Source organism: Athene noctua, chromosome 2 (genome assembly GCF_965140245.1).
Source record: "Athene noctua chromosome 2, bAthNoc1.hap1.1, whole genome shotgun sequence".
Taxonomy (NCBI): domain Eukaryota; kingdom Metazoa; phylum Chordata; class Aves; order Strigiformes; family Strigidae; genus Athene; species Athene noctua.
Window position 1 is genome coordinate 165,236,723 of NC_134038.1, and position 24,461 is coordinate 165,261,183.

Genomic DNA, 24,461 nt, shown 5'->3' on the forward strand with positions numbered 1-24,461 from the left:
TTCTCAGAGAAAGCACTGTCCAAATTGGGTGACTGCTATGCTTACACATACAGTGCTTTCTGTCTTAAAATATTAGAACTGTACAAGATACAATCACTCTGGGTAATGGCAAATCCAAGGGGTAAAGATTGATGACTTGCTGTTGCTAGTGGGGTGTGCAGATGGGCATCTTTGTAAGGTCCACATTGTTTGTGAACTTCAGACTCAGATGTTTAATAGCTAAAGCTTTGTTTCTTCACTGATCCAAGGGTCTACTTATTTTGATTTCTTGCTGCATGTACGTCCTGGTTATGTGCATATATAGTAAAATATGGTGCTGTCTTTGCTGGGTACAAACATTTATTAACCCAGTTGGTATCTGTTAGGGTTAATAGCTTTATCAGAAACTACTTAGAAAAAGGAAAGATTTAAACATTAAGGAAGGACATTTCCTTCCCTAGCTGAGTAAAAAGGAAAACAGTGAGATTTGGGGATAATCCTTTAGTTTTCTTTCTCAGTAAGCAATTTAAATTCTTTGTATCTTTGCCTGTGTGGTGTTCCCCCCCTGCCAAGTGGGGCTGGTCACACAGTGCGTGACACACAGTGCCTAGATTATTTTTTGGCCTTGACCTATGCTATGTAAAACAAAAAAAAAAAAAAAAAAAAAAAAAAAAATTTGCTCCTGGACAGGTAAACTAGTGACTTCTTTCATAAGAAAGTGGGGGGTGTTTTGTTTTTTGTGGGTGTGTTTGGTTGGTTGGTTTTGGGTTTTTAAAATTTTTTTTGTTTTGTTTTTCCCTAACCCTGATGCTCATCAGTGCTGATGAAAGCAGAACTAATAATGATCACCCACCAGAATAAACAAGACCTCCAGGACTACAGAAAGGGAAAATATCCAGTGGAGATTTCTGGTCTGTTTAAGGCACTTATCTGCATTGTATAGGAGTTTATCAGGTGTCTTGTAATACAGAAAATGTAGTTTTGAATTTTCCATACTAATGTGGTTCATTAAATGGTAACAAGTAGAAAGGATGGAAGTGGGAAAAGAGATTATGAAACTTTGAGTTTTGGTCAATTCAGATGTGCATTATTGTATTCAATTATAATACTTCTAATTGTAAGTGTTCTATATTTTAGTATTGCAGAAGTAGGAGTAACAGAGAAACATGCAGACTTGTTAACATTTTAGCATGTGGTTTAAGGAAGTTTTAAAAGCATGCTTTGTTCTAGAAGTTACATATTCTAAGACATCCCAGCACCAGAATTTCTCAGTGTTAAAACCATGATATACTATTGTTTTAAAATACAAGTTCCTTGTGTACTTCCGGACGTTTATTGCTTGAACATTGCCATCATAACTCACTATTTCAAATAATTTCAGATTCTTGAAGCAGGTATAATGAGGCTTTTTGGGTTTGCTCAGTAATTAAAACTCGTTGAACTGCCCTGTGTGCAGAACTGAGGCAGAGATACTGGAGTGCTGACACAGGTTACCTCTGGGCCAGACTCTATGTCTGTGTCTCCTGGCTTTTCTAACTCCCCCTCCCCTCCCCAGTGCTTCCCTGGCTGCCCAACCAGTTGTTTGTCTGCTTGAGCAGACCTTGTTTCCCTCCTACAAGGCCAGGGGGAGGATGCCATGTCTTGTTCGTGGCTTAGAGATTTGTTTTTCCCTTTTTTGGGATAGCTGGAGAAAAGTTACGAGCATTATCTAAATCTTTGGCAAGATGAAAACAAGACCCTAACTGAAGAAGTTGGAGAGCTTGCTTGCCTTCGGTGGTTAATGCTTTTCAGCTTTCCTACCTTGTACAAGGAGGCAGAGGACTGTTAAACTCTGCAGTTTAAAACTGTGTCAACTGACTACAGGCCAGTTTTAGGATTTGATCCTGTTATGTCTTCGTTTGTCTAATCTGTTTTTCCCTGAAGTGATAAGTATACCTATTTCTTCCATGAGATTTATTCAATGTTTAAAAAAATATAGTCAAGCTTAATGTACTTGTTTTGGTTGAGGCTATAGAATAAATGAGCCTGGGTGAGCTATTACAAGGTCCTAAACAGGGGTGTTAAGTGATGTTGAAGTGCAGTGCCTCGAGTGTAATGTGAAGTTTTTGGGGAAGGGGGACCGCTGTGTGAAAGGCAGTGAGACTTCTGCGTCCCTGGCTCCAAGTACGACTGCAAATAGCTTTGTTTTCCTGAGGGAGAAAAGTAGCTTTCATGGATCAGGCTTTTCAGCCCCCACTTGTTAATTTATTTATGTTAAAAGGCACAAATGTGTTCAGACAGCACGGTCTCTGCTACTGAGATTGCCTTTCCCCAGTCAGAAGAGGTTTAATCATATGTCCCGTCAGGCTCTAGCTATTCCATCTCTGCTCAAGGTTTTTCTTTCACTTTTTTCTGTAAACCCAGGAGCCAGATAGACAAGGTTAATGATCAGATGGGCCCCCATCATGGAACTGGGTGAACCACGTGAGTACAGAGAGATGAAGGAGGGAGATGTGATGAGCAGTTGTATGGTCACCTACAAATTTACAAATAAAGCTCTAATAACAGTTAAAATATCCTTGGAAAGGCATAGCTTAAGAAGAAAGGGGTTTATTCTTTCTAGCACCTGGCTGGATATCATAATTTGGCAAATTCTGGGGTAATACTCTTATGACATTGTGGGCTTTACATAATGCTGAGGGATGGATCACTTTGGGTTTGTGCTGTGCTGTTTGCAGCTTGCTTTCTTTATGGGCTCCAAGGAGTTTTGAGAATACTGTGGAGCTTCCAGTTAAAGTCATGGAGGCTGTAGCAGCAGTTTTTTTATTAGAGCACTCATGTGAAGCAAAGGATACACATCCCAAGGTGTGAAGGAAGGGGATGTTCAGGTGGGAGCAAGTTCCCACTGTAAGGAAAATACTGTGCTTTAATAGCTTGCAGCAGGCAGCAGTGCTCCTGTGAGATGTTTTGGTTCAACGTTGTTTCTGAAATGTTTGGTTGTGTTATCGTTGAGGAATTGTGTATATAAAGTTAGGTCTGTCGCATAACTGCTTGTGGCCTTGTGCACAGTAAATGAATATTTTTGCATTCCTGCACTCTGTTCGCAAACTTGGTGATGAGTCTTAACTCTGTGTACAGTTTTTTTTTTTTTAATAGGGTAACAAATCCTGAGTATGAGGTGACAAAGTTCTTTTAATTTGCTCTGGGCAGTGGCTCTGGGGCTTGTTTTCAAGCACATGTGTCACCACGAGATGGCTCTGCTGGCGCTGCGTGATGCTGCTGGACAGACACTGCTGCACAGCAGAGCAGGCCATCCTCCCTGGAATGGAAATAAATCACAGAGCCTCAAACACAGGCCAAACCACCACGTTTCCTTTCTTTTTACCCTCCTCTCTGCACTAGGAGTAAGCGCCTTTCTTGTGGAAGGCAGCAGGCTTTGCTTTTGCAAAACAAGTTTTAAACACTTTGTCGCATATGAAACTGAAGATGGAGAATGTTCTATATACTCCAAAGTTTTAAAAAAAAAAAAAAAAAGAAAAAGTCAGTAAATGATGTTAAGATACTTGCATTCTTATCTCATATGATACATTAAACACCTTCTCCCTCTCCAAGTCTGTCCATCCCCATTCCTGCCCCAACATGTTAACACTTCTGGTTAGTATAAATACTGATAGTGTCTTTTTGTACAAAACCAAGTATCAAGCATGATCTGAGTGCCCTCTCGGATCTATCAGACACTTGCAAAATAAACAATAAAAATAGTTCAGAGTGATACCAGGTGATACCAAAGGTGCACTGTTAAGCTGTGTGTGTTTTTATTCCCTGCCCCAGATCTCAGCTGCTCTCCCAGCATCTCAGGGCCTAGCTGCAGAAACAGCAGGGTCATTTCAGCCCTAGGGCCTCATACTGGTGGTCTGCTGGCCACATATTTCAATGGGAAGGGGTGGTTTTGTGCTTTTTGTTTAAAGTGCAGATTGTATTGTAAAGCTGCCTGGATCTTGGGTGTAGCTGCTTAACTATACAACATACCTCTATTTTCCTAAGGAGGAAGGAGTGCCTTAAGTATTGTCTTGATAAGCCAAAGCGCCCTTGAAAGTTTTTCCATACTTTATGAACTAAAGTGGTGAAATTAAATCTAGGTGTTTACAAAGCAAAGCTAAGGTTTTTCTAGCTTAGTTGCTTTGAGCTGGTTTAGCATCACTCGGATAATATTTGTGCTCAATCACTGAACTTCCCTTGGGGTTCTCTAATATCTAGCCCTCCTGGGTTCAATCCCATGGCAGGCAAGCAGTGATCAGACAAAGTGATTAAACCTTCAAGCCTCAGCTTCCTATTTCAGAAGGAGAGGTGTGAGGGTGGGGTGGGGGAAAGGGATCTTAGCGGAAATTGGTGTGGCTGGTCTCCTCCTCTTGCTCTTGGCTGCCAGACCTGCGGGCAGCTGTGCTTCTGTTGGTGCCATCTGACAGTGCGTGTGTGCTTCTGAAAGCTCTGGCAGCCCTGAAACACAAACTCAAGTGAGCCTTGGCTTCTGTTTAAATTCAAGTTCTTTTTAATTCTCGAGGTTAGAGAGAGAGGCTTGAGAATCTAAACCAAGTGTTTATGCCATATTGGAATGCCAAAGGGCAAGCAAAACTCTAAGCCTTTTTTTTTTTTTTTTTTTTTAATGACTTTGGGAGATGATGAGCTTGATTGCTGTTAAGAAGCCATTTTGAGCCAGAATATTTAAACCTATGAATTGAAACAGCTTAAGCTAATTATTGAAGAGTTACCAGCTAGTTTTGACTATATGGCACTCTGTTTATCAGCGTTTTTCTTCCCACCCATGTTTTTTTTTGTCTAATGACAAAGTTGCATTCAACCAATTCTACGTACACAGATGTGTGATGGGATGATAAAACGTGCACAATGACTCTTGTCCACAGCGTGTCCACCCCACCCTCGCCTGCCGAGAGCTCTTTTTTTTTCTCTTTGCCCTCTGCTATCCCATGCCTGCTACAGAGCAGGCTGCAGGCCGGAGGGTGGAAACGTGCTCAGTTGTGGTCATGCCTCCATGTGCACTATGCCAAGTCACTGCTGGAGATTAGGGGGTTTTATAGTGGCACTGTCCATTTGCTTCAGATTATCGGTTTAGCGAATGCTGCCTTAAATTTGTTTATATAAAAACAATCCTTTGATCCACCAGCCAGATGCAAATACTATCTTGTGATTCTGATGAGGATTATGTAGTTACAGCATCTTGACATGTTTTTGTTTTTATGCAATTTAGAATATGAGGGGAAGAGACCTGGCCTTGAGAAGATTGCTGGATAATTTCACACTGCAGTCTGGCTAACTAAAAAAGTCCCATTTGCTCCAGAGGAGCTGACCTTCAGAGACATAAAAATAAAAATACGATGCTGGGTGGAGTTGTTTGAGTTAACCTGATTTTCTGGAAGCCTGTCTTCCAAAAAAGCTAAAACTGTAAAAGAAACAATTTTACTTGCTTGTTATCCTTTCCCAGAAGGAAAGACATGGCATTTCTGATTCTTCTGTGCATTTGGGAACCCACTGCTGAGCCCCAAATCTTTAGATTTCACCTGGTTTAAGTGTTTGATTTGGAGAGACCCTGGCTTGACTGAGCACGCGGTGCGTGTGTGACTGTGTCCTGCTTATCCCTGCCTGTTTGCAGAGCTTTTTGAGAAAGGTAAAAGCTCTTGGTTATATTGGATCTGCTTGCAGGTTTCTCTGCTGTTCTGGTAATTGAGCTTTTTCAGATCACTTCCCACCTTGTGGCTTTGATGGCAGCTAGCAGGGTGCACACAGAGAGCAGCTACCATGGGTGCTGCTCAGCAGGTCAAGAGGGAGACGGCTTTAACCTCTTCCTTAGCCCTTGTTCCTGTGCCATTGAAGCAAATGTAGGATTTTCAATAGGTATGTCTTGCCATTTTTTATTTCAGCAGGTGAATATAGTACAGAAAGGAGTGAATATAGGGGACTGAATAAGACAAAGCTTCCCTGAAAGAATATATTCGTGCTTTGTAGTCCAGAAACTGCACAGACTTGAGAGCCCCATCAGCTCTATGGAAGGTTAAGCCAGAAACACAGCTGGCTTTGAGCTGTCCTCGTTTTCACATACTGTAGCGTTTGGTAGGCTTGACTGATATTTTGGTAGGTTTTTTTGTTTCATTTTAAGTTCACAGAGCCCTTGGCAGGGGAGGGTGGGATGTCCTGGCTTTTCTTTTTGGTAGAAGACAGTTGGCTTGGATCACTTGCTGCCTAGGAGATCAGTCTCGACATGAAACTTTTCTGTGGATGGAGTGTTTATTTTCTCAATAGCTGAAATGCACTGAATTGCCAGAAGCACCACTGAGTGGACTACATGCAGTGCAAAGCTGACCTCAAGTGCACACAAACTGCTCATTCCAAGTGCTACCAGACCAGTCTTACACAGGAACATTATTTGAAACCCAAAGCCAGGGCTCCAAGTATGTACACAGACTTGCAGACTAAATTTGTGCCATTTAGCAATATTCATGATCAAGTCCTGTTTTTAATGACTAAATAGCAACAATAGCATCAAGACCAGAACACAAAATGTTTCAAGAGCTGTATTGTTTGTGTGAGGTGTAATGATCAAGTTTGGATCAAACTGAAAGCAGTATGTGATCGTTTTGTCCAATTTAAAACAGATTTTGCATTCAAGTCTTCCATTACAGTTTAATTACTGAAGAGACAGGAGTGAGTTTGCAGGTAGTGGGGGTTGCTGTTAATTTTCCCCACCTCAAAAAAAAAAAAAAAAAATTTTTTTTTTTTTTTTTTTTTTTTTTTTTTTTACATGTTTAGCATGAGTTGAAGACTAGAGTTGACTTGCAAAGTCTACAGTGGCCTGGTCAGCTACCTTCATTAAACCAGTTTGACACCCATTTGAGCAGGACTTAAGACTCCTCGTAGCTCTTGCACTTGGGCTAAGCAATAGCTTCCTGGCTGTTAACTGGAAGGTTCAGCAGGACCTCTGTAGCTCCGCGGTGTAATTCCTTGGAGATCTTTCTGTAAGACCCTCCTATTCCATGAGATAGCTGGCGTACCTGTTGGCAACCATGAAGCAGTGTTGTATAAACCATCCTGTGACCCTGATTTCTCCTTGCTTGAACTGGTCAGTAAATTCAGTGACTGGCACTAGTTCTTCCAGTTACTAAAGACAGTTCTACTGCTGTTACAGTAAACACCAGACCTTGTAAAGACTGACAGCAGGAGGAGCTGGTGTGTTTAACTGCTAAGAAACAGGTCCAGGGATTCCTGTAGTATTTTCAGCTACTTGAAGAGGATGTAGGTGTATGTTTTTCTATAAGCTGTCTGGCAAGTTCATGTTGAATTTTCGTAAAACACCAGGATGAGCCACTGAAGGAACTGGAAAGACTTTTGCTTTACTGAGGGTTGGATTAAGCCCTGAAGTGCTGTGTCTAAAGTACACTGGTAACGTAGCTTTGTTTAAAAATGAGCTCAGGGAAGGGACAGCAGCAGCTCCAGGTAACTGAACGTATGTCTCTGGAGAGTGATTTTATTTTATGTACTTAGAGGATTTTCTTAAGTCATTGTCCTGAGTGTTTCTTCACAATAAGCAGAACTAATGGCCTGAGGAGCTGAACTGCTGTTAGAGCTTGTGCTGCTTCTTACGTTTAACTAATACTACTGAGTGTCATTGTTGCAATGACTTCACTGTTTCACAACTGGAAAATGGGATAAATTCTTAGAAATCAAGCAGAGTTTATTTAAGAAGATATTAGAAAATTAAGACTTGGAGCAAGGATGATACCTTCAGTTTAGGTAAATGACCTGTCGTGGTGGTGGTTGCCTACAGAAATACTGTGCTGCTGGCAACCTGCACCAGTATTCATACCAGCACAGTCTGCCTGCTTTTGTAAGGACCATAGTCTGATCTCAAAGGCAGTAATTTAAAATAAATAGCGTTCCTCCAGTATTTTGCCTAAATGATAGTTATTGACAACCTAGTGTAGAGGTTATGGGGTGAATATAGAATTTCACTAGCATATCTTGATGATTGGGAAGACCTGTTTGAGTACTAGAATAAGTAGTGTGGTGTGGTTGTGGGTTTTTTTCTTAAATTATGTTAATTAAATTCCTTAATTATTCCCAAAGATGGTTTCCAAGCACCATTTTCAAAAACATCACACGCTTGGAGATAGCTACCTGTTAGCAGAGTGGTTTTCCTGAGGCAGCCCACTGAGCAGATGGCAAAGCCAAGTTTAGAACTCAGTTCTTTGATTCCAAATTGCCTCAGCTATTGCTGGGTCTTGTATTGCTGCCATGTTTTCCAAGTTCAGTGTGTACATCCTGGTGCCTCTTGTTCTGACATTGTCAGATAAAATTTTAGACTAAATCTCATAGCGGTTAAGTATCTTATATCTTTTTCAGAATTGCTGGTCTTCCACCCTGAACGACCCTTTTCTAAATCTCTCCCCAAAATCTGCTTTAGCAGTGTGCTGTCAAAGCTGGAATTGAGGTCTTCTGATCCTTTTTTTCTAATAGTATTAGGATAACTCTGTATCCAAGAAATTTGTCACGACCAAAGTGGACCAAGATTTTAAAATTCTAGGGAATTAATCTGTGGCTGTTGGCTCTTGTTCTGGCACTGGACTCCACTGATAAGAGTGTGCCTCAGGCTTCTTTAGAGCTGCCCTCTGGGTGCTTGTACACGTCCCTGCCAAGTCATCTCCAGGGTGAACAGTCCCAGCTGACTCAGTCTTTCCTCATATGAGAGACTCTCCAGTCCCTTACTCATCATAGTGGCCCTTTGCTGGCCTCACTCCAGTAGCTCCATCTCTCTTGTACTGGGGAGCCCACTGTTTCAGATGTGTCTCAACAGTGCTGAAGAGAGTAAATAATCACCCCCCTCAACCTGCTGGCAGTGCTCTGCCTAATGCAGCCCAGTGTGCTGTTGGCCTTTGCTGCAAGGGCACATTGCTGGTTCATGTTCAACTCGGTGGCCACCAAGGGCTTTTCCTGCAGAATCTGCCTTCCAGTGAGTTGGCCCCCAGCATGTACTGGTGCCTGGGCTTATTCCTCCCTTGGTGCAGGACTTTGCATTTCCCCTTGTTGAACTTTGAGATTCTTTGTTCATCTCTCCAGCTTGTCCAGGTCCCTCTGGATGGCACCACAAGCCTCTGGCATCCCAACCACTCCTTCCAATTTTGTATGGCATCCAGACTTGCTGGGGGTGTGCTCTGCTCCATTGTTCAGGTCATTAATGAAAACACTAAAATTGGCCCCAGTGTCAACTGTTGGGGGACATGGCTAGTGGCTGGCCTCTGGGTGGACTTTGTGCCACTAATCAGCACCCGCTGAGCCTGGCTGTTCAGCCACCTCGCTGTGCCATTATCTGGCCCGTGCTTTGTCAGTTTGTCTGTGAGGATGTTATGGGAGACAGTGTTAAAAGCCTTATTAAAGTCAAGGTCAACAGCATCAGCTGCTCTGGCCTCACATCCACCAAGCTTGTCGAAGTTTATCAGCTTGGCTAAGGATTATTTGCCTGAAGAAAATCCAGAGTCTGGTGCTGGTCCTCATGATTGCTTGGTTTGAAGTGATGGTATGAATAGATAAAAAAGCTTCTAGTTGTTATGCCTTGAGTCTCCTTGATGGGACTGGATTTTTGGTGATTGAAAAGCTCTTTTGGATTTTAAGTGGCACTGACTTGGTGCTATATGGGTGCCTTAACATTTCCAAAATAACGTTGGGGAAAAAAACCCAATATATCTGTGTCTGATAACTTTACGGTGTTGTCCTTACAATGTTGTTGTTAAATTTTGGGTTAAGATTAGCTTTCTCCAGTGTTAATATTTCCTTTGATTTCTTTCAGATACTTCAGCTTCTGGGCCAATGGTTGTAGAAAATGGTGACCATGGAATGGAAGATCACCACACAGGTATGTCTGAAAGAAGCCTATCGCCTTCTTTGTTATTAGAGCAGTAAAACTTCCTTGTGACTAAATGCATCTTCTTTTTGAGTCTTATTTCTTCATAGGGGCTTCATTTTAACAATCTTTTCACAGAATCTGAAGCAAAACAGAACTTCATTCTCTTCTGGGTTTGAAATTGCTTATTTGATAAAGCCTCGTTCTGAAGACCTTGTATGCTTTATCCATGGTCAGTGTTGGGAAGGCAGCATCTAGGGTGCTGATACCTCAATGGCTTTCCAGTAACTCCGTAGTATTCATAGCTGAACTCTACCCTAACCTGTGAGAATGGCTTCTCCTCTTCCCCACGGGGCCGACAGTGATGTTTCTTCTCCAAGTACACCATCCTTTGGTGCAACTTTTTCATTCACTAGTTCTTAGCTGCTGCTGAAATTACACTGCTTTTTTATTTTCATTCTGCAGATTCTCCTTTCACCCCAAACTACCCTTCTGTAAATATCTCCTAATATTTGCTTTAGCAATATCAAAGCTGAAACAGGTCTTCTGAACCTTTTTTCATACAGTGTTAAGATACCTTTGTCTACAAGAAACTTGCCATGACTTAAGTGGACCAATATTTCAAACCTTTGAGGAATATGGGAAATAATTGATCTTTCTAATCTACCTAACGTATGTTGAAGTTAGTCTTATTTTAGCAGTTACGTTGAAAGCTAAACAACACATCCCTTTTAGGAGACTTTCTTACTATGAATTGGGTTTCCTACCAAATTCCACCTGAACTGTTTAGGATGAGCAGTACCAATGCTACAACTGTGGGTGTGAGCCAGTGGATTTTGCTTCCTTCTTTGTGGTGAGAAGGGTGTGGACTTTGACAGGCCATACTGTGGCACCTCTGTTTTCTTGAGAGTAAAATATTCAAAAGTCAGTTGCTACCCTGGCATTGGTAAGAGCTCTTTATTCGGTCTCCCTTTCCATGATCTCCAGCTCAGCTTTAGCAGTACAGATCATTGCTAAAATTGCTTGGATATTCCAGCATTAGCATCCCTGCTAGTCTGTAGGTGCAGCCCCAATTAAAAAAGAAAATAATCCAGGAGATAATGATGAATGTATGGAAGACAGGGATGAATTAACCCCCTTTTTTGGCTATAATTCTGTTTAGAGTGTGAGCAAGTTTCATGTTCTTTATTGAGGATGGGAGTATAAAATTTGGTCTTTCTACTTAATTTGCCGTTGTAAATCTGATCAAAAGGAACCTCCGCTTCTTTTACAACTTAATAGTATAAAACTGAAATTAAGAAAACTTCTGAACCTTTCTAAGGGTACTTCCTCTCTTTAATACATATAACTAAGAGGAGATAGAAATAAAATCAGATTTATGATACACCAGGTATGACTAATTAAATACATTGGGATTTTTAATTGAATTTCTGAATTGTGTTTAAAATATTTCTTGTTATCTACTTAATACTAGCTTTCTGGAGGTTTAACTAGTCACACAGTAAACGCTAACAACTTTGATCAAAGATGCTTTTATGTGTCTAAAGCTTTTTAATTTATTCATATGTTCCATCTTTGTAGGGTACAGTTAGAGTCTTTTTTTTCTTGTTAAAGGCTGTCCAAAAGTGACATCAAAGTGGTAGAAACAGCATGTCAAAGGATGAAGAGTCATAGCCATCAAGTTAATTAGGTTTTCCAGAATAATGGGAGATTTATAGAACACAACTACTTCATGAACTCTCCCCCTACCCCCTTCTCTATGGAATACCTGAAATATCTGTGCTTATACATTTTGAGAGTGAGGGAGAAATGCTAATTTTCGATCAGATAATGGAGGGTTTTTCCAGAATTGAAGAGCAGTTGATCTTCTGCAGAAATACAGGCAAGTTGTTCCAGACCAGGTGACGGACTTCAGTAGTGCCTGGTTCTACTTTTAATAGGTGATGCTGCCTAAAGCCTTTTGTCCCTGGCCCTAAGCCACCTTCAGTTTTTGGCTGTCTTACTTGTTTTCAGCTGGATCTATTCCCTAATCTGTGTCTTCTTAACACTGAAGTGATGTGTCTGGATGTGCAGTGTGGGCCCAGTGCAGAGGTGGGAAACAGAGTAGCTGAGAGAAAGAGAGCTGAGGAAGATAATGCTCAAGGAAACCAGCTTTTTGCTACAAAAAGCAGTGTTAAGAGCTACAGAGAGAGCCTTTAAAAGCAGAGCTGTGTTTGAGTTGGATTCCGAAACAGACTTTGGGGAAAGTATTGGGGAAAGATGTAGTGAAGCTCTTTGAAAATACAGATGCCTGCTTATCTCTCTGATCTAGATCACAGGAAGCATTGCTACATGTTTTTTTTTTCCACCTATCAAATAAAATGTTTTATTGCACGCAATGTTATCTACAGACATCTGGTATATGTGTATGCAGAGGTTAGAATTAGTCAGGACTGAAATCTTAGTGCTGGCTTGGCAGCCTGTACAGCTTCCTGACCAGATGCCCAGCTCCGAAATACCGTTAATGTAGGAGATGGCGTTAATCCAAAACTAATGTAACTTAGGGGCAAAACTTTCTGTTAACTGTTGAATTATTTTTATTATAACAGCAATGTGTTTAAACCATTGATGCAGGGATGTCTATAGTTCAGTATTCCAGATCGTAAAGGAAAAATGTGAATGGTTGACTTTACCTTGGCTGTTTTACTTGAGCGCCCAAACCGTGGCTGTGCTGCTGGGAGCCCTCTACACCCGTTTGATTTCCCTCAAAGGGAGAAACTGGCAGTTTCTCTGAAGGATTCAATTCTCAGCAGTGCTGAGCCCTCTGTGGTGATTGCTTACTTGGTTTGTGGGGTTTTGGTTTTTTATTTTTTTGAGAATTTGAGAGCTACAGACTAAGAGCTCTGGCTTGAGTACTCAGCACATAGACCGAAACTCTCTCTTAAATCTGTTCGTCCTTATAAGGACAAATAGAAGGTCGGTGTTTGGAGGGAAGCTGAGCACATCTGGTGCAACTCAAGTGAATCAGCGAGGGTGTAGGGATATTGTTAATAGCTTATAATCACTGATGACACGCAGGTATTGAGTTAGAGAACTAACTGCTCGCTTTTACCATGCAAAGGTTAAGGGGTGCTCAGTAAAACTCTTAACAGCAGGTTTAATACAAAAAAAAATTTACGTGTAATTTTCACAGTGCAACATTTGCAACTCCTTATTGCAGGATATTTGCCTAGAGTTCAAAGGAATTGTGTATTTTTAAAAAAAGACAAATTTCTGGCAAGAAATCCATCGAGAATGATCCTATGGTTTTAGTCTGGATGCCTCTTGTTCCAAGATCCTGTCCATCATCTTGCTGGAAGATGAGAAGTAACCTAGGGAAGTATGACTATTCAGTGTTCATACTTTCCCTAGCAGGACTTCCTCTCCAACCAGCCTGCTCCTGGTTCTGTCATCTGAGATTGGGTCACAGAAATACTCTGTAACAGTTTTCAGTGCAAATTGTGCTTTTAAGCAGCATCCTGAGCTGCTGCTCTCTTCATAGCAATTTGTCACTAATCTTGATTTGTCACGGCTAATTTTTGCACGTGGCACAATGTCATGCCATGGCATGACCAGCAATATATTTTCAGACACTTCTAAAAGCAAAATTCCGTGTGTCCCTGATCTGGCTTTTGGCAAATCTCCTGGCTGCACTAAATGAAGTATTGCTTGTTGTGCAGTGTGCTACCTGAATGTTCATGTTTACTAATGACTTGCGCTTTTTTGCCCCTTTCCCCATCCCGTTTCCCTCTCCTACTTCTTTTCCTCTCTTCTATTTTCTCCTCCTAGAAGCCTAGACTGTCTCCTAACACTGGGGCTGCCACTGATACAAGACCAGTGTACTTTTCTACCTGCCATTACACTTCTAAAATCTTCAGCATTTTACAGAGCTCTTGCTTTACATCCTTGGACTTTACGTGTAGAAGAAACCAAAGGGTAGCTGTGCTGTCGGCCGATCAGCCCTCCTCCTCCTCCCTCTCTGCTCTGCAGTGCTTGTTGAAACCTTCCTTCCTTTGTGTAAGCACAAACGTGCATGATTAGTTTTTAACTGCACTACTTCAGCACTCCCACTGTTTTTTAAATCACAACTACAGCTCCGTTTTTAGTTCAACCACTTTGAAATTTAATTTATATCCTTTTTCATGGGTGCTTAATAAAAGAAGGCTTGATATTAAAGTTGTGCTTTCATAGCGGATGGGTCCACCATGACTGCAGCTCCTTTCCCTTCTCCCCATACTCACCACAGCCTTTTAGAATAATGTTGAGTTTTACCTGCCTTTATCCTTGCTGCTTTGAAACCTTCTCATATGAGGTTTTTATCTTTAATAATGTTGTCTTCTTCAAAACAGGTGTTTTCACATCATAGTGCTTATTGTACAGACTTGAGAAACAGATTAGGAAAAGCCATGTTTACTGAGGTACAAGCAGTTTGTCTCTGGTTTTTGAGGGCTGGATTATGGAGTTCAAGCACTTGCCTTCAACTGGGAGTATAAATGAAAATACCGACCCCAAATTCCTGCCTTAGTAAGCTGCTTTGCTGTCATACTGCTTCCTGAAAGCCTTGGAAGTAAGAAAGAAAATTGCCTTTCTTTAACTCCATACCTCTGCCTTCATTTTGGTAGACAGCCTTGGATGAAATTTTACCTGCCATGAAAAATAATCTGTCCTCTCTAAAACCAAGTGAAACAAAATATCTAGGACTGAATTGTTAACTCTGTACTGAAATAATTGGGGTGGTTTCCAGCAACACCAAAAGGAATGGGCCTGTTCTAACCTTAAACAGAGTTACAAGAGGTCAGTAAGTCTGTTGCAATTCCTGCTGTCTCCATAAAAGCTTTCCAAACATAAAAGTGTTAGTTACTGCCATTCAACAGAAAAAAAAAAAATGCAGAAGGAGGAAATAATTTAGAGAGACTATGTAGTATTTTACATGAGACAAGTTCAGCCTGGGTTTCTGTAGACAAGTGAATGTTTTGTTTGAGGGTAATTGTGTTGTGTACCTAATGGTACTTTTCCTACAACGCTTGATAAAAGTACAGGATATATTTGAACTCAAATCCAGCCTAAGGTAGGACATGATTTTCCAAATTGCCAAAAGCTAGCATACTTTCACCTGCCTAAAAATGGTATTTTCTTGTTGTGAAGACAGTAACTTGCACCTGAATATTTCTAGTACCCTGCTAATACCTATAACTACCTTATGATACTGGTCTACTAATGATTTACTGGAGGAGTGGTGCACCTTGAATGAATACTGCTGTTAATGCCACCAGAAGGTGTTGTAGGTTTTTTTATTAACATCTCCCTCAAATATTTGATTTATTTAATTTTTAGTCCAAGACCTCACATACTCCCCACCCAGGGTGACAGTGTCCCAAGTTGCTGCGATGAATTGTGTCTAATCAGCCTGTTTAGTGATGTGCATCAGGACTCGAGGCTTTTGTTCTCTGATTTGGTGGCAATTTATTGCTTTGCCCACCATTCAAAGCTTTATTAGTAGCTGACATCCTCGTGGTGCCAATTTCTGAACAAGTAACACCGTTGGCTTCTCCTCTGAGGTAGATTGCTGTCACTTCTGAGAAAACCCCATTGCCTACAGCACTCAGCTGCCAAAGCTGGGCTCTTCCCTTGCTGGTCCAATGTGCTGGCCTGGCAGAGCTGCCACGTAGTTGCTTAAGACCAGCAGCCTTGGAGACCAGATCCTAACTGAGGTACAAAAATAAGCATTTCCCTGTGGACTAGAGCAGTGATGGTAATTGGGATGCAGGATGTGCTGGCCAGTATGGCTGTGACAGATTGCCCTCTGTCTCTCTGATTTTACTGGAAATGATGCCACGGGGTACCATGTACAGCCTCCACCTTTGACGAGTCTCCAAAGCCTCACCAGTGCTCTTCTGGGGGTGGTGGGAGGCTCTGCTCACCTGGGTCTATGGGCTGTTCCTTTTTCCCTACCACACACATGAGCTCCGCTGCTCGCTCACACCGAAGGGTCAGATGGGAGCAGTGGCCTGTGACATGAGCAGAGGTGTTTAGTCCTTCTTGTTCTCACAAAGTGCTTTCCTCCTGGGGGACTTTTTTGGTGTCTCTTGCAATAAAAGGAGATTGTTGTGTTTTTGGCTTAAAGACCTCACTGTAGCTTGGGGTGTTTGCTTTTTGTTTTTGTTTTTTGGTGTTTTTTTTTTTTTTTTTAGTGCAGCTGATGATGGAGCAGTGCAGCATCACAGCTAGTTTGGAGGCATTTTAACTTGGTTCCAAGAATCATTCTTTCTCACCTTTTGCCTTAAGCGGGCTTAACTGTTTGTGCCCTAAGAAATAGAGATTAAATAATAAATTACAGAGAGAAATGTTCAGATTGAATAACAGGCTTCAGATGAACCAAATATCAGACTTTCTCCCCCTCCCACAGATGCTTTATTTTATTGAAATGCAATAACGCTTTAAAGTTGTTATTTAAATATTTTAAATATTATTTAAAGATAGGGGGGAGTTGCTAACACTTGTAGCAGTTGACTAGGTCAACTGGCTTTGTAAGGTGGGCAACGGAGCTGTGGGGTGATCTGCCGGACACGGGAGCCCGATGGGGCACCCCAAGGGGTTCAGCCACTGTCTCAGCTGCTAACACAAATAATGCATTCCATTACCAGTTCCCCCCTGCCATATTTTTATCCCTGTTTATTTTAAATATCATTAGTTTTACAAATTTGAATGTGAACAGTAGATAGAGGAGGAGAGCTGGGTGATTCTGTGTGGTTGTGGTGTTTCTTCCTTACAGGACTCTTACCAAAAGCTCTGCAGTGTCACACATTTTGTAGCTTCTGGGGCAGAAGTGTAATGTGCCTGGCCTGGGAGGCTGAGTGTTTTGGCAAGGGGGAGGTAGGGGAAGTTGGAGGGTCAACGCAGAATGTTGCATCTTTTGTCACTCCCAGAAAATGTCCGTGTATTGTGCTGGAAATCCAGTGCAGTAAATAAATATGCAGGGTGTGTGTTTCGTTTTTCAGTTTTTATTTTCAGAAAGCCAGGTAGCTACCAAATGTGTTTCTCTGTTTAAATTTCATGTTACCCATACTTTTCTCCAGTCTTTGGAGATGATGTGAAACCTTTGCAGAACATACTATAACTTCCTTGTGCTTACAAGCTTGTCTGTTATCACTTCTGACATTTCCTGATTATTCCAATGCTTTGTATGATGTGAAGCTGTGTATCACTGTTGAATAAATCGTCCTAATAAACATCTCAAACTAACCTCTCAATAATTGTACTGTGGTGAGAATCTTCTTGGATTGTGCTGCTTGTTCATAGTTAATACCTACAGGTAGCTGCGTGTGCTTGACTAACCCACTCTGGTGTTGTTTCTAAAAGAGGTGAATGGCTTAAACTGGAGTAGTTTGCTGTCTGGACAGAGGTTTGAAAACATGTCTAACAAATAGTTAATATAGTGAATACACGAAAAAGGAAATTTTTTCAATGAGCCACACAATTTTGCTGTTGTTGGGGGGGGAGGATGTGGGCAGAAATAGAAGAAAAATTTCTTCCCACTCTGCTCAAGGACTGCAAAGTGAACTGGGGATGGATGAGATGGATGCTCATTTCCATGCTGGACTTCCAAGGTAATTAAAGTCTTCGTGAATGAACTAGCTAGTAAATAATGTCTGGTGTTTGTGGCAGTGCATCTCTTACGGCTTAAGATGTCTGGTTTTTGTGAGGATTCACAGAAAAATGACACGTCTGTGGGAATGACAATCTAAAGAGTATTTCTGAGTGTATATGGTGTATACAGAGGCACATTTAATTGCCACCCTGGCTGAGGTTCAGTCTTTGCTCTTAGTTATCTAATCCCCTTTTGCTGTTGAATAAGTTGCTAGTGTACAAAGCTTTTAAAAAAACCCCACAACTAAACAACAACCCAAAACATGAAACAAAAAAAAGACAAAAAACCCTCAAACCCCAGAAAAAAAATCTAAAAAAGTAATTCCTTCTGTTTAGCATTTTGTAAATAGGACACTTAGAGGTGTGATTTTCTAATTAAAGCTATTATTTCTCTTTTGCCTGCCTGCATATTTCCCATGTGGTGCCAAGTTTTTATTTATAAAGGCTTTTATACTTTCTGGACTTAAGGGAATGCATCCAACCATATTCACTAAAGGAGAGTTAATGTTTTCTGTTGCTTCAGTCTTAAAAAAAGCAGCAAACTGAATAATTCAGAAGGCTTGAGATGGGCATGACTAAGAGGTTTTTTCTGTGTGTGTGTGTGTCTGATCTTTTGGGAGTGATTATTTTTAGGCCTGAGATGGATGGGGGAAGGGGAAGGTGGGCATCTCCACAAAGCTGATCTGACAGTGGGGCAGAGGCTGAGGGGGGGTTACACCTCTGTGCTCCCTGGCTCTGCTGAGGATCTGGGGTGGGAGGCAGAGATGTTGCCGGGGGATGTGCAGCTTCTCCCTCGCTCCCGGAGGGTGAGTGTGGAGGATGAAGGTTTGTGCTCTGCAGCGTGCCCCTTGTGTGGGCTCTTTCAACCAAAGAGCCCTTATGGCTTTCTACAGCTGGCAGAGGAGTTGAGTAGCAGTTGGTGTCATCTCAACTCCTGAGCTACTTCTGAGCAGTTTGGAAAGCTTAAAGAAACTTTCCAGATGTTGAAGCACTTATAAACACTGGGAACGCAGGAGACATCGGGGTAAATTTTTGTTCAGCGCAGCCATTTGCTTAGAAAACCCCGGCACTCTGAAGAGCCCTTCCTGTGCCCTGGGCTAGATCCAGGTCTGCAAGCCTTGCGTGGCTGAGTGTTCAGTGGAGTGTCGTGCAGGGAACAACTTCGCTGGGCACTCAGATCCCAGTGGAAGATCCCTCCTGAGATCACCAGGGCACAGATATGTCACTTCAGCGCCCGTTTGATTAATACAACTCTTCTGCATTGTCTGGCTGCAGACTAGTTTAATAATGTACCTGACGGATACTTGAGTTCTTATGAACTGAAAAGGTCTATTGTGAGCTGCTTGACAATGGTTTTTTAAGTAGACATAATGTCTTGCAGCAGCTTGGCGTTGAAGTATTACAGGTCTGTGCTAAAAGTGTGGCATTCAAGAGCTTTCAGCCCTCAAATCTCTCCTGCTCTTCCACATGTCAGTGAGTTGAATAGTCACGTTTTGTGTGGAGGTGATGTAGGTGTGTATTGAGCATGTCCTAAAAGACAGTCATTCGTGCTACCAATTTTCTAAATACTTCTTTCTGTTAAGGCTCTGGATATTCTTGTGAATATTCAGTTCAGAACGCTGGTTTCATCTGCACTTTGCAATGACTGTCTGTCTTTGATACCACCAGAATAACTTACTTGAAGAACTGTGACTGAAAGATTAAACAGGGGAAATTTACTTGTCTGTGTGGAGGAGGAGATAGCTGGTCCTAACGCAAACTTTTTTTTTTTTTCAGATGAAATTTTAGTGGAAAGAAGATTAAGTGTTGTAGTGTACCTCTGAGGCTTTTGGTGTTTTGCTGATCTTTTCATAAAACTAGCTAGGACCACTAAAGACTGCTGCCTTGACTTCTGCAACACAGGGTAGTCCTCAGTGAGTAAGTCCCATGCCAGACCAATCACTTTTTTGCCATAAATATCTGATTTCGACTTCTTTCATCATCTGATGGTTTTAAATAATGTATTTTCTTGGGGTAGGCTTGGTGTTGTTCCTACTAGAAATGTTCTTTTTATTTAAAACAGAAAAAAAATCCAAACAAACAGCCCTCCCCCAAACACCTCCTTATTTCTATTTTAAATTCGGTGAACTTCAAAACAGCAAAACTTTGAGAAATTTAATTCCAGTACAGGTAGCTGTAGACTGATCAACTCACCTCTCCTTTCTTTAAAGGGTATCTGAATGTTGTTGACAGCAAGCAGCTGTAAGTCAGTCTGTTCCTGATACCTTTGTTTGGCATTGGCAGGCAGATTATTTTGATTCCAGGATAATTCCTGAATCCCCGGGCCCAGAAATGCATCATGATATGCAGCCCTGTGCATATGTATTTGTAACAAAAACCGGGCTGCTTCTGAGGACATCGAATCCAAGGTCTTTTGAAGATTCTGGGTATGCAACTTGCTTGTCAGGCTCTTAACTGCCTGGTGTACTAATGTTTTCTTTGACCATCCAAGCCGAGGAGACTTGCATTCAAGGTGAGGAATTAATCTGGTAAGAGATGAATCCCCTTGTGTTCTAGCTGGTCCTTGGAGATCAGAGGGGCTGGGGGCAGCTGGATTTATCTCTTAATAGGTAGGGGAGGGCTGGCCTGGACGACCCACACTGATACTCAATATTTGAGATACTCTTGGGCTAAATTAACGCGAAATAACACCAAAGGCTTGACTGAAAATGTATTAACAGCAGAAACTATATTTTAACAGAGGCCAATTAAACCTTTTAAAGCTAATTAAACCCAGTTAAAGCTCTGTAGACAGTTTTCAATGGTGGAGAGTAAACCCTGTTATTTTAAAAAAGAGCTGAATGGCTTGTAATATATAATAAAAGGAGAAAGGCAGAAAAATAGAGGTAGAGAAGGGATCACCACCCTGGGCTCCAGCCATGTCCCTGGTCCAGTTCCTGTCTTGCCAGCGCTGGTTGGAGGGTTCACATTCAGATACAGCTTGCTGCTCCTTAAATACACTGGCTCGAGGTGAGGGGGAAGGGGGGCTTTCTGGGGCTCAATTACATGCGAGGTGTGGGAGGGTGGTGTTTGGGTGCTAGTCCCCACCTCTAGTCTCGCTCTTTGTGCTAGTCATGCCCCTTGAGCATTTATATGACTCCCAAATACTTCTTCAGCTGATGTAACTCTGTCTTCTGCGCAGGCACCACTGGGGGGGTCACAAAGCTCCTTCCCCACATAAATTCTGTGAGATTTTTTTTTTCTTTTTTTTTTTTTTTTTTTTTCCCCAGCAAGGCCAGGCATGAGCTGCCTGCCTGCTGCCCACACTCCCCTCACCTGCGGCTCACCACGCTCTGCAGCCACAAGGTTTGAGGCATTAATTCGGTCCGGACAGAGACTCTCACCTGTGTTACACTAAATGTGCATGTAGAAACTTGCTGAAAGCCCTCAGAAGAGCAGCTTTTGTATTCAGTTTCCTTATGAAGTCCTAGGAAGGTGTAACAGTGCAAGTCACCTGCAGAAATCGCTGCTCTTCTGTTGTCTTCCTTAATCTGAGGGTCCCCATCTGTGAAGGGACCCCTTGTGTCCCGGGGTTGGTTTTTTTTGTTCAGAGGAGCAAAACCAAATTCAGGTGAAATGTGCCTTTTGTGAAAGCCCTTACTTTGTGCTGTTTGGGCTTGGTTAAAACATGGTCCCTGCGCCAGCAGCTGAAGTGAGGAATGAATGGTGGTTGGCATCTTCAGAGGGCTCTCTGCCCTGTGGAGACCAAATCTAAAATCTTTTTTGGGTTTGTGTGCAATAAATTACAAATTCTTCTGAACTTAGACTAAGGCCTGTGCTAATGTCTGTACCTCTGCTTCATCCAGTGATCTGGTAATGCCTCAGATGTTTTTTTGTCAGACATTTCTCCCTCTTCCCAATGCCTTTGCTTGGGCAGCTATAGATTTCTCACCTTTAACTTGCTTGTTACGTCTGTATGTATGAAACAGAAATAACTTTTCAAGGTCAAACTACCTAAAAATTAGTAATGATGAGTCTGAACACACTTGGAAATTTCAGTTCAAACCCCAAAACAAGTTTTATGAAGTGTCTTAAATCTAGTGAGCGTGGCTGCTGGCTGTCAGCAAACCTTCTGCTCTGGGGATCTGCTCGTAGGCAGGCACGTGTCCTGCACGGGAGGTCGCTGGCACTGCCGGGCACTTTCCTCTAGAAACATCCACCCAAAAGGGAGTGTTTATAACTGCAGACAACCTCTCTTACAGATGCTGTGAAGAGCACACTTTCTCTGAAACTTCTGGATCTAGTTTAAACGTAATTGATAGTCTTGGCACTGTGACACAGGTATCTTTTTGGTAATTTTAATAAACTCTGTTAGGAAGGGAAATAAAAATAATAGCAAGTTATCCTTTGCTACAGATTTCATGTCTTGACATCACTTCTACCCTGACCGTGGAGCAGAAACATAATTTTTCTTATATATATTTTTGTCACTACTTCTTTTTCTTTTTTTTTTTTTTTAATGAACCCCTGCATCAGTCTTTATTTCTTTGCACAGCAGTCCTCTAATTAGTGTTTCACTAAACTAAACTTTATGACTTTCCCAAACACAACAGTAAGGGGAATAAATCGATGCTGCTGGCAGTGGATATTTTTGGCTGGGAAGTCACATCTGATCAATGATGAAATACAGCTTTTGAGCAAGGAGCAGCTGGATGGTGGTAACTTCATCACAGATAAAGTATCCACATTATGTGAGACTTCTGCTGTGTCTGATGTGTGTTGGATTATAGGAGCCTTGAGTTAAGGAGGTTTATGTTGGTAGAGGCTCTCCTACCCACTGCACTTTGTGACTTTGCAGTTGTGAACCCTCTTTGTGTGAGTCCAAGCAGGTTTCCTGTTACCCTGTTCCTCATGCTGGAGAGGATCCCTCTAGCAACACATGAAGCCATTCAGCAAGTGTCTAAAAACAGCATCAGGAAGGGGTTTGGGGGTGTTTTCTTTGTTGGTTTTTTTTGGTTGTTTTCCCCCCCCCCCCCCCCCCCCCCCCTGCGTGATAGTACTTCATCCCTTGCGGGCTACTAGATTCAGCAAATTGCCATGTTATTACTGGGGAATGATTTTACTAAATGTTTAAAGCACATTCAGCACTGTACTCCAGGCTTTTCTTACTGTAGTGCCCATTTTGGGCACTATTCAAGCACATTGCAGTGGGGAATAGTTAAGATATTGTGCATTTGCAATGTTACCTGGCTATTACATTTCAAAATACGCTAGTTGCCTGTTTTTATGAACTCTATTTAGGCCTAAATTCTTTAGTCTCTTAAAATAAGACTGAAAAATCCAGCCAGTTCATGTTGTTGATGCCTTGCAGAGAGCAGACTGGGACTTGGGGGGACCGACAGGCTGTGTTTGGGAAGCCACCTGGCTTGGCCAGAAGGGCTTTGCTTTTGACAGTCACAGCTTTTTCTGCTGGTTCAGAAAACATTTTTTTTTAATAATTCTAGTGACTCTATCTAGTCGAGGTGAATAAGTAGTTAATTCATAACTGAGAAGCCAGGTGAAGGCTGAAAATAGCAAAAACCCCTTTTATTTTTCCTTTTTTTGATGATAGTATTGTTAATGTGAAGGGTGAAAGGACAGTCTCTTGGCTCTGATGTCTTGCAGGACATGGTGATTAGAAGAAAAACAGTTCATATAGAAAAGTTTTCCTCTTTAACCATGTTTAGATTAAAAAACCCAAGCTGTTCTCATAACTGATATTTCCCCCGCCCCGTGCTTTATCAGCCATATTTTAAACAAGTAATTTTCTGTAATACCTATTCAAAATGTCCTTCTTGAGTGCAGTTTTGCACCAGAATGTAGCTTGATGGGGAGAAGACCCACAACAAAACAACAAAACCCCCACCAATAACTGAACAAAAAACCCTTCCAAACAAACAACCCCCTGCAATGTGCCCTGAAAAATGTAACATTTAAAGGGCATAATTGTAAAATCAGGTGTGTGTATGATTTGTAATACTTCCCTGCTAAGGAATGATTTTTAGTGTAGGTGCTGTATCTAGTAGCAAGGTTTGAGTTAGCTCCTGATGGGTGTTCATTAATACTTTAGGGAAAAGGGAGTATAAATAAGATAAATCTTAGGCTGGCTGACTGGAAATGCTGATTAGATCCTCGAGTTCAGTCTACTCTGCCATAAATCAGTCTGCTTTCTTACGTGTGTTAAATGACATGCTCCAGAAGCTTTCCTTCCTGGGCCGTAGTCTTGTTTGCTGCTTGTATCAAATCAGCTTAAGTAGTTGTGTAACAAGCTCTGTTATTTGCAAGAAAGTAGAGCATGGAAGGCCCACTGGAAGTGCTTTATGAAATGCTCCGCTTCCCCGGGGACAAAGGGGAATCTGCCCCCGTGCACCTCCCTGCGAGGCTGGAGACACAAGTACGTAACCGAAAGTGTTGGTGTTCCTGGGCTACCGTGCTGTCACGGCGGGGGGAGACGAGGCTCTGAGATGAGGAAGGGAAGAGGTGGGCATTAGTAAGGATGTAGTTCTTTCAGAAAGCCAGCACTCTTTTGTACCGAGTATCACTCTGGGTTCCTAAAGACTGCTTGCTGACGCGTGAAGGACAGTAAGTGTTGGAACTGGTACAGCTACTGGGAATGTATTGAAGGCTCCAGTGATGGCTACGGGTAAAAGGAGGGACCTTATTTTTTGTTTAAAAAGTGCTGTTGCCATGGCCATGTCTCTCTTAAATGGTATTTTCCTAGCAACCTGCTACTTTTTACTTTCACTTCTGGCTTCTAAACTTTGATTCAAAGGTGGAATATATCCTGACTTGACTCGTGAATAGAAAAGGAAAAAAAAGCTTATAATGAAGTAGTGCATATGTTGAGAAGTCTATTAAAAGCTTTGTGGTGAGGCTTAGTGAGATTTAAAAAACAGCAATACAAAACCTTTAG

The 24,461-nt window shown here is 41.8% G+C and overlaps 1 protein-coding gene across 14 annotated transcripts in view; it reads left to right on the plus strand.

Annotated features, from left to right (window-relative positions):
• The window catches only part of MAP4 (microtubule associated protein 4), a 164,015-nt gene that overhangs the window by 53,428 nt on the left and 86,126 nt on the right, over positions 1-24,461 (plus strand). For 9 of the 14 annotated variants that reach the window (XM_074901019.1, XM_074901024.1, XM_074901027.1 and 6 more), the window contains one exon: positions 9,812-9,877. In XM_074901019.1, coding sequence (XP_074757120.1) covers positions 9,812-9,877 — 66 coding nt within the window. Of the gene's footprint in view, positions 1-9,811; positions 9,878-13,676; positions 13,901-23,831; positions 23,943-23,963; positions 24,192-24,461 lie in introns of those variants that run through there. The other 5 variants (XM_074901034.1, XM_074901032.1, XM_074901030.1 and 2 more) reach the window with 5 other exon arrangements.